We start from the raw sequence: 15255 nt of genomic DNA on the forward strand, positions 1-15255 counted from the left end.
AGGTGTGGCACGGGGGAGGAAACAGGTAGGCTGTTGTTGTATCGCGCGGGCAGGAGATAAGACAGCAGTATTGACAGACGGGTCTTAAAAACTTATATACTGTGGCTGAGTGGAAGCATCAGAGGTCTGTTTGGGCTGAGGAAGGAAGTGTCCTGCAGGAAAATGCAATGAAAGCGCTATAATTATCTCCAAGCGGCTTTTCTTTCGATCTCCCAGGGACGGTCGCGTTTGAAGAAGAGGCTTCAGCGGGTTGTCTGAATACATGGAAGAATGGCGTTGAAAACCTTTCTGAACTTATTTTGAACTCAGATACAGTCTATGAACTCATGCACTTTTCAGCTCGCACATTGAACTGTGTGAATTAGTTTAGTCGAATCAATAGTCCATTTATACGTTTGGGAACGCTTGGAGCCATCCGCACTCTTCCTGTTTAAGGTTTAGGTGAGTAGGGCAAAGTTAACATTCGTGTCACTGAAAGCTAAAGCAGATAGAAGTTAAATTTACTTTACTGCGGCGAGGAGTCTCAAGTTAGAGTTTATTATGAGTTTTGGACGCCTGCCTGAAATCACCAAGCAGCAGGAAACGCTCATTAACGGACTGCTGTAACGTAACTAACTGTGGAAGGCAACTAAGCACAAAGGACTGTACTTACAGTAAGTACAGTGTTAAGTTACTTGTACTTCACTTGAGTAATTCCATTTTAAGATACTTAATACTTATTCTCTGCTGTATTTTGGAGGCAAATACTGCGCTGCGGTTATTTGACAGCTTTAGTTACTTTACAGATTCAGATAATGAATACAAAAAAACATGATCAAAAAATTATGATCTATTACATCAAGCTACCCTGCAGTATTTAAAGTAGTTTGAACTGAGTAGTCTGGACGACCTATCACGATATCAGTATGTAGTTTTCTTATCAGTATCACGGATTGAACACGCCTAGCTGGATCAAAATGACCAAAAGGAGACACAAAACATCTAAGAAGTAAAACAAAATGACACATAAAATGACTAAAATGAGAAAACACCTAAAAAGAGATGTAAAGGGATTAAAAAGAGACAAAAATGGACAACAGTTCAACTCAAAACAACTAAGAGACACAGTAAGACTGTGACAAAATGTTTTGTGTCTCTTTCTGCCTGGGTGTCTTGGTCCTTTGTAGGGGGGGTATGGGGCACATTATATTGTACTTGTCCATGGTTGTAGGTTACAAATGGCAGCTATTTACCAATATTGTAATATTTAAAGTTGTATACATGGTATTCATAACCTTTAATAATGTACAGTTCATTATGGCCAAGAGCCACTGTTTTAAATCTAAATCTTAACTCATTTGTACTTATTTAACAAATGTACCTGTTGGTAGACAAGTATGTATCATCTCGAGGTTTATATGTCATCATATGGCCCACAGCTAATTCAGAATATACAACCTGCTCTGTAGCACTGCAGCAGTGATGGACAACATAGACATCGAGCAGCAGGAGCCGTTTCCTGTGGACCGAGATGGGAGACCGTTCAGTACTGAAGGAGACCAGCCTGATGGTGACAGGAAGCTGGGATGTTGTGAGAGGTTCCAGCAGTCTGTCTCCAAGTGGATGCTTCCAGAAGACTTGCGCAGCACGTACCTGGAACGTACCAACTGCTGCCCGCCCCCCATCTTCATCATCCTCATCAGTATTGGAGAGGTACCTCTGCCCTGAATAAACACGACACACATACTGTATGAGTACTGGGACAGTGAATATGGATTCTGTGATCTAATTATACAACATGTAGCCTACATTTGGCTTATATGCTGCCACAGTGTTAATTACTGTATAGATTTGCTTTAATTGTATTTAGTAGAGCAGATATTGAGGTGAGTATATAAGTATAGGTGGAATATCTTTATATCATAATGTTTCCCCCCAAAAATTGTATTAATTTGACTATTTATAGCTAATTTGTGGTTTTCACAATGACCAAGCTCGGAACTAAGAAGCTCTTGTGCAGCCATGAGCATTCATTTATTTCTCTCTGTCTCTTCTGGCATCTGCACCACCTCATCTGAATGTCCTGATTCATCAAGTACAGTCCTCACAAGCAGGCAGTAGGCATGGTGTCAATGAAAACAGTTGTTTTCATGAGTCGTAGCTTTGGTTAAACTGGGTACAGTTGATCCTTACTGGTGGGAGGCAGAGATGCTTTTCCTGAATGTGCAAACAGAAAAGCCGTCGTGTCTTTTTCACTTTTAGATTCAGGTAAATAAACATGTCTTGTGGAATGTGGAGGATGAGTGGGTGATTTGTTGAAATAGCAAAATGGGGGATGCTGTGGACTCATTTTCCCCATAATCATGGGTTAAAAGGGCGGTATACTGATTTATTTGTGTTGCATGGATGACCCCACACGTGTCATTTATTATGACCTATCAGGAATGCGTTTAAGATTGCCTTTTGTTAAACAAACAGAGGGGAGTTTGGTTTTATTTCAGAAGTCATAAAACTTTTACACAGCCCCAGTACAAGAGATGGTCAGTTTACTTTGTGTGTAGATTGACCATTTGTTAAATGTTTGCATAGTGCTTAAAAATGGAGACGCAGATCATTTTCATACATGTGACTGAATTATTTGTGTTTTGTAAACTTGCTTGCCTCAAACTGGGGAACAAAAATATACAAATTCCCCATATATTATAACTATTAGGGGGATGGATTGATGTGTTTAAGTATTTTAAATCTTTGGAAATACGTTCAAAACTTCTGTCTATTGGTCTCACGTTAATGTCAGATTCAGTTAAAGGCTGTCATTTCTTACTGACACTGTCTTTCTTATCACTACACATTTTGCGCACTAACTATTCATACTTGGGAATGAACAGCTCACTCTTTGTAGCTCACAGACGTCCAGTGTCAACTGCATTTGAATGTCTGTGAATACTTTATTTACCCAGAAAAGAGGGACCAAGCTTCTGTGCTCTTTCTCAGCGCTCCCTTGACTTATATTTGCAAATACAAGCATCTCAGCTGCTTTGTATGATCACTCTGGGTGATTTCTGGGGTGTGGGGGCCAACTCAGTGGGAGACGTCTTGTAAAGCATACCTCAGTATCTGCATGTCTAAGTCTCTCCTCTCGTTATTTACTCAGCTGTTTGGGATTTAGCTGCCTACAGTTTCTAAAGTGTTTTCGTAACTTTTTTGGATCCTGTACTTCAAGTCCAATTTCTGTGTCTTCATCAGCTGGCAGTGTTTATCTACTATGCTGTGTGGAAGCCTCAGAAGCAGTGGGTGACCCTCGATGAAGGCATCTGGGGCAGCCCCCTAACCTACAAGCCTGAGTGCAGGCAGGAAGCATGGCGCTTCATCTCCTACATGTTTGTCCATGCTGGGTAAGCTTGGGCAGGGCTTTAAGATACTATCATTACATGATGAAAGCCTGAGTCATTGCAAGAAGTGGTCAAAACCCCAGAGACACAAGTACAGTACAGTACAGCCCTGTGGTAAACACCAGTGTGGTGAAGCTCATAATCTTTGTAGGTTTTTTGTGATGTAGAGATGTTGATTCATTTCTGTGGTCATTTGTGAGACTGCATATTCTAAGCACTGCACCTCTTTGCTCAAACTGTGTTTGGTGTATTTCATCAGAATTTTGCCACTTCCCCCTGCATTAGTTCATTCAGTGTTTTTTTTGACTGAAGCACCAAAAGCCTCTGCAAGCCAGAGTTACCACAGAGTTACTAGAGGCGGGTCATACAGGCAAATTTTAGAAGAGCAGAGAGGACGGATAGTTGTTACTTGAATTGCTGGCACATTTTATCTAAACAAAAATGTCTTAAAATTATGAAAACAAAAGCCACAGGAACACAGGAAAATCAAAAACCATGGCACAGAACCACACAGGAAAACTAGATTAGCAAAGAGGAAGAGTGGTCACAGTCCTTCACCAACACACAAGGAAAGACACCAGACAGGATATTTGTTTAAATGATGTCTGGTGATGTTCTATATTTTTTTTACTGTTAACATATCTTATGGAAAGACCAAGAATGACTATAAGAGATACTGAAATAAAGGCACAGAGGCACAAAATGGTAGGAATCTAAGTTCTATGTTTTAAAATTAAGGATTTTGTGTTAACGGCTGTTGCAATGATATGGGGAGCCTAAAATACTTAGAGCTCCAAGGCCAAAGCATCCAGTGGGTGGGACAGTGACTTTTGGGCTTGGGACTAAGTGGCAGAGACAGGGGAGAGGGATGTTAATTCATTGCCGGTTGTTGTCTTTTTATGGGTTTGTTAACAATAGAAAAGTTATGGAAAACATCACCTGACCATTTAAAAACTCTACATGTTTCAAAGATTACTCATCAGATTGAATAAACAGCTGATGCTTACTGCAGGGCTTCAAGATACTGCTGGTGTTTCCATTATTTTGTCCACCACCCTATACATTTATGTGGCATTTACCGTTCATTTAAGTATATTCTCCTCATTCCCCACCTCTGTATGTCTAGTGTGCAGCACATTGTCGGCAACCTGGTGATGCAGCTGCTGCTGGGTATCCCACTGGAACTGGTCCATAAAGGGTTTGAAGTGGGAATGGTTTACCTTTCCGGCGTCCTGGCTGGTAAAAAAAAACAAAAAACACCCATCTCTGTTTGGCTCTCAGCTTTTCTTTCTTAAGTTCAGCAAAGAAAGAGATAACTAAGATAACTTGACTTCATTAGTGTTCATGATTGCTATGCACTCAGATGTCTGACATACTGTAACTCGCCTTCAAGTTGTTTTTTCTTGTCTGTGGCAAAGCGAGTCCTGGATGTCAGAAATGCCACTGATGTCATTTCTGTGGCTGTTTCTCCTCAGGCTCTTTGGCCAGCTCCATCTTTGATCCTTTCAGTGCATTGGTGGGGGCTTCTGGGGGTGTTTACGCCCTGATAGGAGGCTATTTTATGAATGCAGTGGTGGTAAGTTTACGTTCACTTTAATAGTAAGAGCTGGTGTAAACATCAGCTGCATTTGTCTTGAGCCAGGAAATGACAAGACTATCAATTCTGTCTGATGAATATATACATTCTTCGTTACTGTCCTTTTATTTTTTTGTTTCTGTTTTGTGTAATGAAACTGGCTTTTGGTGTTTTCAGGACCTGTTTTTATTTTATGCACTTTGAAAGTTAAAATATTAGTAGTGTTCTTTACCGGTGGTGACTGATTTAATTCACAGAATTTCAGAGAGATGATTCCTCTCCTTGGAGTATTTCGTATCCTTGCCATCGTGATTATTGGTAGGTTCTCCTGTGTGATACCAGCCTGTTTAACTATTTTTCTAATTGCTATGATCATGCCTTAAAAATGTTTGATTTGACACCCTTTTCTGTTTTCCAGTCGGCACAGATTTTGGATTTGCCTTCTATAGAAGATTTGTCAGTGGTGACGCTGCTTTGAAGGTACAATTTTGCTTGCATATAATGTTTTTTTTTTAATTTGTTTACTGCGCTTTTACTTATTGCATGCCTATTTTTCATTTCATTTCAAGTTGTGGATACTGCTGGAACTGTGAATGTCCCTTGGAGATGAATAAAGTATATATTTATTGATCTAGCAGGGCAAAATATAAAGAGGGTCTTTCTAAACCTTCTCAGACAGAAAAAGAGCCACAAGAGCGACCAAGCTAATCCTGCTAACCTCCCCCAATCTGACAGTTTTTTGTGACTGCTTTATTTGTTTGTGGCTACAGACAAGATCAGCAGCTGTTGTTTGGGAATTGATAAATCATTCACACACATACCTCTCTTGATGGGCATGACTAATAGACAGATGTTATATACCCACACAGCTTTCACACAACCTGCTTTTTTTTTTTTAAATCACTGATCCACATTTAGAAATCTTAGTTTCAGTTTGGAAGAATAAAACAGCTGAAAGCATACAGTATCGTCTTCCACTTTGATGAAACTTGTTTGTCTTTCCAACTGATTTCTAGATTACAAACTCTAAAAACCTGGTTCCTTATTCCCTCCCCTGCCTTGTTATCTCCACTATTCGCCTACTACCCTTTTGTCTGTTAAACCAGTCCTGCGAGTTTTGGGGTGTTTACCGCATTTCAGGGGGGTCGAATGACAGTAGTGTGGGGTCTGTGTTCAGTGTAACTTCAATGATTAGGCCCTTAGGCTAAATCTAAGACCTGACTTCATCTTCTCTCCTCTCAGGTGTCTTTTGTGGCTCATTTTGGAGGAATTGTGGCGGGGATGACCATCGGCTACGTCTTCTTCAGTGCTTACAACAAGAAGCTACTCAGAGACCCACGATTCTGGCTGTGTATAGTGGGTTATATAGTCTTTGTGCTCTTTGCTGTGCTCTTCAATATTTTTCTCTCACCAGCACCGTAGGACCATAAGGCTGCAGCTGCACCAGTTGCACTGTTTTTTGTTTTTTTTTTTTGTAACAGAAAAAGCCCTAATGTCACACTCAGGAAACTGTATTTTACTGATGTACTAATGTTTTCAGTGTTCAGAGCAAAGTAGCTTTTCATAGATGTTGTGAATGTAGTGTTCAGGGTGTTTTCCTTTACTATTAAATTTTCGTAGAGATAAAGTTGTGAGTTCTAATGGAGGGGGTGCCCCCTGCTGTTTATACGTAGCATTGCGAAGGCATGTCTTTGATTTTAGACAAGGTTGATAATGAAATGTGCCTTTTATAAAGTGAATAATTTTTAACTGATATTTCTCTTATTATGGATATGATCTTTACTATTGCTTTGTCTGTTTTATTTGTAAGATTTTTTACTTTTCATGATAATCAGGATATTATTGAACACTCTGGTCTGAGTTCATGTCACTTTTCCTTAATATGAAATAATGGCCAAACTCCCGTATGGAATAATAATATGCTTCTCTATGCTGTTACAATTTTTTTTATTGAATAACCATGGACTGTTATGGAATTCCAGTATTCCTCACCATGTGCCTTAAACGTGGTGAAGTCTGTCACCACATTGAACACTAAATTAGACATTAGATATCACATTTGTTCAGTCATGTTGGTTGGTTGTTGTATGACAGCACTAATAAGAAGAAAGAGTTTACAAAGAAGTCTCAGGAAAAGGAATGAATGCTAAAAATGTTGGTGTTGCCCTTTCCTTTTGTAAGCACAAGAGCTGGTTTTACCTTGGCTTAATGCCACATTATTGTTTCAGTCGCATCCTGTTGACAGAACATGGCTGATTACATGATGAGTTGTAAAACTGTTGATTAATTTTTTGTCGTTCTTGTTGTTTTTTAACCTTGGAAATACAAAAAGTTTATATGGCTTTAAACATAAACATCCAGCTTTTTGAAATAACCTCTACTGTAACTTGTTAGTACAATTAAAGAATTGACATTGTATTTAGCTAAATTACCTTTAACACTAACTGTAAGTTATAGTTTAGTAACTGTACATTTTTTGTTCCATAGGCCTAAAAATGCAAACTCTTTAATATTACTGTTTTATATTTGGTTTTACAAGGAGCATTGGGTGCCATTTTTTGAAAATGTGCTTCATTTATCTACCAAAGATCAACCTGAGACCTCCTACGTTTGGTTTTGCATTTCCACAGCTCAATGTTTAACATTGAAGTTTGATGTTTTTCTATGTTTTTCTATGAAATTGAATCTGAAGTTCTGCAGAAACAAGTCAAGACTATTGAAATTATTTGATGAATCTATACAGACTAATTATAGTTGTTTGATGCAGCAGGGACTCGGTTTCATTGTTTTTGCTGTTTTATAGTATGTGGAAAGTTCCATAGTCTCCAGCACATCAATTTAATTTAGTCCATCAATATTTAATTATTACAAACTATGCTTGCCTCAACTCTGAAACACAATATTGGCCGCTAAACCCTTATTGATTTGGTGTTTTACTCTTTTTCTTATGTGTAGTTTTATATTAGAAGCTTTAACAAGGATCATCATCATCTTTAAATATTGAAAATAAACACTGGGTTCCTTAATTCAGTCTAGTTTGCCCTGAAGGTTCTGTTCCTGAGGTTTCAAAGACAACAGAGTTGTGAACAACTTGTGTTTACTTTATATAAAGTGACATCAAATTCTGATTTAATTTAATGTTTGTTAGCAGAATATTTAATATCAAGATGCATCATTTTAAATTGATTTTAATTTTTGATTTGATTTGAGGGCACAGTTTGATCCAAAAATGAATTTTATATTCTGAAGCCCGATGAACTGTGCTAATAAACAATGGACCATCAGATGTCCTGATGCCACTTAATTTAGACACAGGGGCTGAAGTAGAAAGTAGATTTTTAAAAAAGGAAATAGCACTGGGAGTTTGTGTTTGATGTTACCCCAGTGTGACCCTCTGTACCCCTAATGTGTTTGTACTGGACTGGTTTGATCAATCCTGCTCTGCTGGGCAGAATGGAAGATTTCCGGTCAGAGGGGAAAAGTTCAGTTTAGGATAGCTTCAAATTAACAGATGCGTGGAAAATGTCTTGCACTGAACCCACCGAGCTGGTGGGTTTTCCTATTGATCATAAATAATCCCACCCTAGTAGATAGAATGTTGTGCACAACATGGCTAGAGAACAGTATAACATTTAATAAGCATTTCATGACATGCATGCAAAGCTGTAATATCATGATTGACCCAAGCATATTTCTCACACAGGCGTTTAATGGTATTTTTAATTGGACAGTGTGAAGTCGGCAACCAGCAGTTAGCAAGCACACTAATTCAGTGTGATAGATTTCTTGTAAATGGGATAATAATGGGATAATAATAAATAAATAATGTGTCAAGTGCATGAGAACTTAATTACATCCAGAGGGGAGCAGCAGAGTATGAAATTGGACATGATGACTCATTGATTACTTCACTACAGTAGAAAACTATTGATCGTACAGGGCCTGTGTGGGTAACTGACTGGTATTGATAATGTGGGGATTCCAACCACAGTATCTGTATTTCCTTCTCTTTGTTTGAACATATAGATCAAACAGACTTGAATAATTGAGTGCTAACTAACTGAAAGCATGTAGACTAGACTGGCAGAGCATCTATTTGGAAACAGCTCGGTTATTAAAACCGATGCTTGATGCACACACCTAAATGAACCACCAAAAAACATGCTCAGTACTCACTGTCTGTGCTCTTGAATGTATGAAACCTTGCTGTGTTAAAGGTTAAAACAGTCTAAATGATGCAGTTATTTTAGGACAAACACAGAAAACCCTGACCTGCTAAGATTGAGGTCAGTATTGGTGCTACAACTGGTTACAACCCCCATCACTGTGGGGCAATGATCTAAATGCATGGGCGAAGCTGTTGATATTGACTTTCTGTGGTCAGAGTAGTGTTGGCACTGTTCCGTCAACAATTCAGTTGTTCCCACTTTGTTTCTGGCAACACCGAAACAGAGGCGGGTCACGGTAGTTTGGGTGCTGTGCAGGGACTCATGTGGAGGGCGCTAACGATTTTTAAAACTTTTTGGTGACTGCGTCAGGGCTGCATGACCCGAGGAGATTTAAGTCACCACCGGCAGTCTGTCCATGCTGCTGCAAGGTAAAAGGAAACGACACAGAACTCTGCCCTGGTTTATATAATGGCTCTGCTGAGGGGAACAGTTTTATTATGACAAAACTGGACCACTGCTGAGACTAGGAAACATATCTCTGGATGCACGAGTCCTCTGTCTACTTTTAATATATCTTTTTGCAAATATGTGATTGCATTCTGCATTTTTACTCCACAAGTTTTCTACTTATTGTTGTTTCATTTTTCCAGTTGGGAGGTACTGTAATTTTCTAATATTTCCATTGTTACTGGGATTTGTAAAATTAAACTAAAAAAGTTCTTTATTTATTACAAATATGACTCTTTTATACAATTGTCATTTCATCTGAAATGCCTGAAATGTCTTAGCTGTCTGTATAAAATCCAAGTAACTTCTTCATATGTGTTCCTCCTGTTACTGAATGTCCATTGTACTTTTACGTATCCATCAATCTATCAGTTTTTAAACTGTTTCATCAGATTTTCTTCCCTAATTGTTTAATCTCTCTTAATGACTTTCTACAAGTCATAATGGCAGAGTGAAGATGGGGGACTGGAACTTCCTTGGGGGAATTTTGGAGGAGGTGCATATCCACTCCACTATGGTAGGCAAGATCTGGCTCACCATCCTGTTCATCTTTCGTATGCTGGTCCTCGGGGTGGCAGCAGAGGATGTGTGGAATGATGAGCAGGCTGACTTCATATGCAACACTGAGCAGCCTGGATGCAGAAACGTATGCTACGACCTGGCCTTCCCAATCTCCCTCATCCGCTACTGGGTGCTGCAGGTCATTTTTGTGTCTTCTCCCTCATTGGTTTACATGGGCCATGCTCTCTACAGGCTCCGTGCCCTGGAGAAGGCACGGCAGAAGAAGAAGGCACTGCTGAGGAAGGAACTAGAGATGGTTGATGTGGAGCTGGCAGAAGCCAGGAAAAGGATTGAGCGGGAGATGAAACAGCTCGATCAGGGGAAGCTCAACAAAGCTCCCCTGAGGGGCTCTCTGCTCCGTACATATGTGGCTCACATCGTAACCCGCTCTGTTGTTGAAGTGGCCTTCATGACAGGCCAGTATCTCCTTTACGGCTTTCACCTTTACCCGCTCTTTAAGTGTGAGCGGGATCCTTGTCCAAATGCGGTGGACTGCTATGTTTCCAGACCAACAGAGAAAAGTGTCTTCATGGTGTTCATGCAATGCATAGCTGCAATCTCTCTCTTCCTAAACATCTTGGAGATCATGCATCTGGGTTACAAGAAGATTAAAAAGACCATCTTGGACTTCTACCCTCACTTGAGAGACGAGAGAGATGAACTTGATGACTACTATGCCAACAAATATAAAAAAGAATCCGTTGTGCAAATATGCACCAGTGCAGCCCGAAAGGCAACAATTGCCTCTGCACCCAGTGACTACAACTTCCTGATGGAGACTGCGCAGGGCACAATGATGTACCCAAACCTTATCAAATCTTCAACTTTTCTACCTCTCCAGGGTGAGCAGGCCACTCAGCAGGATGTGGATGATTGCAGATGTTCAGCTCAAAGCCCCCCAGGGTGTAACTGCACCTCGCCTACCAATGAGCCCTGCTCACCGTGCTGTGACTCCCTGATCAATCCAAAGCAGGAGACCGAGGACTTTTTACATCTTCCCCCAGACAGTGAGGAAAACAGCAGTGAAAGAAGGAGCCCAGACTCTCCAAAATGCCCACAGAAGGCAGCTCATGTTTCCTCCTACCCCACACTGCCGGTAAGCGCATTAAGGAAACCGTGGATGGCTCATGGCTCATTCAAATGCTCCACAGTGCTAGAGGGTAAAAGCTCTGACACAGATTCATATGGGGGTGCAAAAGGCAGTAGCGGACCTCCCTCCAGTCGAACTCAGTCAAAATCAGATGACAAACATCAAAGGCGGCCCTCCACCCCAGATTCACTGGATGACTCCAGCTCAGGATCCAGGCACAACCCAAGATCACCTTCCTCCAGCTGCAAAACATCAGTGGCAAGTAACATGAGCAGCAGACGAGCTCCGGACCTACAAATCTAAACTCTGAACAGTTCCCTCATTTGCGTTACTGTCACTCAGACATCTGTATTACAGATTTGACTTTCAGTTCTATATTGAACCTATGGATTTGACAGCACTGTAAGCAGCTTTCTAACTGGTGAGAGTTTGCTAATGTTTATTCATTCTAAAACTTCAACAGTTAACAATTCAATCTAATTACTGTGGCATGCTTTAAAAACCCACTGCAATTCAACTGATGCAATAATTGCTTTTGATGACATATTAAAATAAGAAACAACAGAAAACTTTATAGCGTATGTTTTTTGTATTTGTCCGACACATTTTGGAATAAACCTTTGCTTTCTGTTGGCACTAAGTACATATATTGCTACCAAATTAGCATGAAACAATAAAATAACCATGGTTGAAATATGAGCTAAGGGTCTTAATGGTCTAGTACATGGTTAGATAGACATGTACAGGGCCAAATACAGATGACCTGTCATAATTGGCATTTTTCATAGTAGTGTGACGTAAACATTTTCTAATTTATCTAAACTTTTGCTATATAGGCTGCCCATTGCAGTTTTACTTCCATGAAAACCCACATAATTGTTGCTCTTTTTAAATTTACTAGCACTGCAGATGTGTCAAATTATGATGATTAACAGAACAGGAGTAGAGATTTCATCTTAAGTCTGCAGTGTCATTTTATTCCTACATGTTAGGGAATTAGCAGGGGAAGATTAAAGTCATCTCTCGAATGGAGAGGAGATAACGAGCTCACCATTATAGAGAGGAAAGTGGAAACAATAGCTGCATTTTAGTCTGCAACGACAAATATGTGCTCTGTCTCAGCATCCCCTTCCTGAGCGTATCAATAATCAGCTAACACAAGAGCACTGTCCTCACCAGCAAGAATACTGCTGGTTTTATGTCCTTCTTTATAGTTTTGACTCCGTCACTGATGAAATAACTGAAAACTATTAAATCTGGTAAAAAAAAAAAAAAAAAAAGTAGCTGTGCTCTGGTCCCTGAGGTCTTCGCTTGTCACTGTATCAGTGTTATACTCGGTTTGTTTCCCGGGGAGACTCTGATCATTTTGCATCAGTCTAAGTGTAGAATGTCAAGTACTGGCTGCTGTGTAATATCACAGTCAGGAATTAGTTTGATCAGTGAGACACCATTAATTATAATACTGTGCTTTATTTTACATGTGATATACATTTTTGTGCTTTTTACAAACATTCACTTACACCTTTTGAAATAAAACGTAAGCGTGTCTTTATAATGCATTTTTATCACAATGTCAGAAAAATAAAAATTATCAGAAGTATAATCAAATACTGGTTATGGAACCCCTTCATCAACTTCTCAAAAAAAAAAAAAACTAAACAAAAACAAAAATTACGTCTCATGTTAAGAAGCGACTTGTCCACAGTCATACAGAAGACACTTTCTCAGTAAAGCTACACTAAGGACTGAATTAGCAAGACAAAAATATACATATACGTACAGAATAAGTTAGATTCTAAGAAACAAAGCAGGAACAAAGATTTACAAAAACAGCAGGGCAATATAAAAATTCTTGGCTTTCACTTTAACAGCGTCGTCTTGTCTTGAAATTCAAAGTGCAAGTAATGTCGAGGGAAAAAAAAACAGAGAATCATTTATCAACCCAAAGCTCTGCTGTGGTCTACTCAGCTTTGGCTCCATCTTCTGATACGGGTTCATAACATTGCAGCTAGAGGGAGAAAAAAAGTGTATCTATGTTAGGCACCTTAAACAGTATGTTGTTGTTGGGTTGATACACATTTTTTCAAGGCATTAAGTTTACCCTTGTTTTGAGGTCTTTGTTTTCCTCTGCCAGACGTGCACACCTCTGCCTCAGGTCAATCACCTCCTGCTGCAGAGCCTCTGTGTCTGATGAAGTCTGGCCAGCGGCACCGAGATGCTGCTTCACAAATCTGGGGGGGAGCTGGTTAAAGAATCTACAGAGCAAGTGTTTCATTTATCTATTGAATTGTGCCCACAGAAATGGATGACTCGTGTGCTCAACTTCACTATGAACCACACAATTATTTGGGCGTGTCGAGAAGACCTTAATGTGTATAAAAGGATACTCCAGAGCATTACCGGGCCTTTCAGGTTGTTCATACAAAGCAACCAGAACTGAAACCAAATGGAAGAAAAGAAAATTACAGAAGAACTAAGCTTTCTAATACAGCTAGGTATCAAACTAAATACCTAGAACCTACCTATATGAATACAGATTCATATGATTCAATTAAGTGCCATATTAGACCATAATTTGATATTGTTTTCTAATCACAGCAATTCAGTATTTTGATATTCATTGGTATTTTCAGTTCAGTCCTGTTAAAGGAGTATATGTGTTTATAATTTGTACAAAGATAGTGAGTTTCAGCTGTAATTTTGTCTACATCTCTCCTGGTTTGCTTCATTTGCTTTTCATTAGTGGCTTTTGTTAGGATGTCTGTGAATAGCACCCAAGCAAAGAGAGAGAAATTATTTACACATAAAAAAAAAAAGTTCCATACCACTGGTAAGACTGTCAACAACACCAGCTTTCTCCAAGTATCTCCGAAACTGCTCCCTTTTGGAGTCTGAAGCCTGTGGGAATAAAAGTCAGCCATTTTATTAACAACTGTTTACAAAACTGTCAACTACCAGGCCTAGATAACTAGAATACCTGTATAAATATAAATGCCAAACAGAACAGTTAAACATTACTTTACACAGAACTTGTCATTTGTCTTTAATTTGCCTACTGGCATGGGCGGATTATGAGACCATGGCCTCCCGGACACAGTCAGATGTTTTGTGTTTCATGGTGGTGTTTTTGCATCTCTTTTTAATCGTACTGAATCTTTTTTTGTGGTCGTTTTGCGTGGCTTTGTAGTCATATTGTGCTTAATCATACCAATTTTGTGTCTCTTTCAGGTCCTTTTGCATTTCTTGTGTTTGTTAGTTGTTTTGCGTCTCTTTGTGCATCTCTCTGTACGTGTTTTGCATCTGTTTGTAGTTGTCTTGTAGGTCCTGTTTGTTAGCACTCCAATTGCTCACTGGGTATAACATGGTCAATTTATGACTTGCAGCAGAAAATGATGTCAAAAACGTTTGTAGTTGGCTTGCTGACACTGTCTTATGGGTTCTCAATTTAGATTTATCCACAAACATGTACAACCCCCAGCAGTTATAAAAAACAAACATTAGCTGTTACAAGTGACCAGCCTAACAACTGACCAACTCCTAACGCTAGCTTGCTAACGTTAGCTTAGCTAACCTACAGTTGCTTGACAAGAAACAGCTTCCCAAAACATTAGTGTAAGATAAGACGAAAGCCAACACACTTACTCTATGATGTGTCATAATGATGCAGGCTGTAAAGCTGACTTTCTTCTTATAGAGTCTATGTGTTGTGTCCCACTTGAAACCGCACCGATTATTTTCGAAAACCAGGTAAAGTGCCGGTGGGAAAAGTTAAGTTTCGTTTATCAACCTCCTTTAGGCAACAGCTGCTGCCTTCAGGTGTTCCCCCCAAAAATAATAACGTGTGTCAAACACATCCACCGACCAGCGTAAAAATTTTAGGTGGCTTTTAGTTTCAATTTTCTTGACAGAACTGGATTCAAACAACCTCAGTATCTCTAAAAAATAATACAATCCGGGCTACGACACTGTACAGAGGTTACA

General features: G+C 39.5%; 3 protein-coding genes across 8 annotated transcripts; 2 read left to right on the top strand and 1 right to left on the bottom strand.

Annotated features, from left to right (window-relative positions):
• The first annotated feature begins 12 nt into the window (after positions 1–12).
• On the top strand, positions 13–7977 carry rhbdl2 (rhomboid, veinlet-like 2 (Drosophila)). Of its 5 annotated transcripts, none has more exons than XM_041045243.1 (8): positions 13–25; positions 1449–1692; positions 3226–3374; positions 4498–4610; positions 4847–4947; positions 5205–5265; positions 5366–5427; positions 6190–7977. In XM_041045243.1, the coding sequence occupies exons 2-8, from the start codon at positions 1462–1464 to the stop codon at positions 6367–6369; spliced, it is 897 nt and encodes a 298-aa protein (XP_040901177.1). In that variant the 5' UTR covers positions 13–25; positions 1449–1461; the 3' UTR covers positions 6370–7977. The 5 variants fall into 5 exon arrangements, with proteins under 5 accessions (XP_040901177.1, XP_040901175.1, XP_040901173.1 ...); XM_041045241.1 differs by lacking the exon at positions 13–25 and adding an exon at positions 33–653 and having other exon boundaries at positions 1419–1692; XM_041045239.1 differs by lacking the exon at positions 13–25 and adding an exon at positions 33–653.
• Positions 7978–10080: 2103 nt separating this feature from the next.
• Positions 10081–11577, top strand: gja9a (gap junction protein alpha 9a). The gene has a single exon (XM_041044450.1). It carries the CDS (start codon positions 10081–10083, stop codon positions 11575–11577), a length of 1497 nt encoding a protein of 498 aa, XP_040900384.1.
• Positions 11578–12724: 1147 nt separating this feature from the next.
• LOC121186033 (c-Myc-binding protein-like) lies at positions 12725–15077 on the bottom strand. 2 transcript variants are annotated; one of them, XM_041044619.1, is made up of 6 exons: positions 14628–14891; positions 14483–14571; positions 14100–14172; positions 13662–13710; positions 13376–13505; positions 12725–13282 (listed from the first exon to the last, which is right to left on the bottom strand). In XM_041044619.1, exons 1-6 carry the CDS (start codon positions 14770–14772, stop codon positions 13235–13237), a joined length of 534 nt encoding a protein of 177 aa, XP_040900553.1. In that variant the 5' UTR covers positions 14773–14891; the 3' UTR covers positions 12725–13234. The 2 variants fall into 2 exon arrangements, with proteins under 2 accessions (XP_040900553.1, XP_040900554.1); XM_041044620.1 differs by lacking the exons at positions 14483–14571; positions 14628–14891 and adding an exon at positions 14917–15077.
• Between the last annotated feature and the right edge of the window lie 178 nt (positions 15078–15255).

Source organism: Toxotes jaculatrix, chromosome 8, assembly GCF_017976425.1.
Source record: "Toxotes jaculatrix isolate fToxJac2 chromosome 8, fToxJac2.pri, whole genome shotgun sequence".
Classification (NCBI taxonomy): Eukaryota; Metazoa; Chordata; class Actinopteri; family Toxotidae; genus Toxotes; species Toxotes jaculatrix.

Coding starts and splice junctions, on each gene's coding strand:
- rhbdl2 (XM_041045243.1), top strand. CDS start 1,462: ATGGACAACATAGACATCGAGCAGCAGGAGCCGTTTCCTGTGGACCGA. Junction 1,693..3,225: donor TCCTCATCAGTATTGGAGAG/GTACCTCTGCCC, acceptor TGTCTTCATCAG/CTGGCAGTGTTTATCTACTA. Junction 5,428..6,189: donor GTGGTGACGCTGCTTTGAAG/GTACAATTTTGC, acceptor CTCTCCTCTCAG/GTGTCTTTTGTGGCTCATTT.
- gja9a (XM_041044450.1), top strand. CDS start 10,081: ATGGGGGACTGGAACTTCCTTGGGGGAATTTTGGAGGAGGTGCATATC.
- LOC121186033 (XM_041044619.1), bottom strand. CDS start 14,772: ATGTTTGTTTTTTATAACTGCTGGGGGTTGTACATGTTTGTGGATAAA. Junction 14,173..14,482: donor CTGAAAGAGACACAAAATTG/GTATGATTAAGC, acceptor TTATTCCCACAG/GCTTCAGACTCCAAAAGGGA. Junction 13,711..14,099: donor TGTTGACAGTCTTACCAGTG/GTATGGAACTTT, acceptor ATTTGGTTTCAG/TTCTGGTTGCTTTGTATGAA.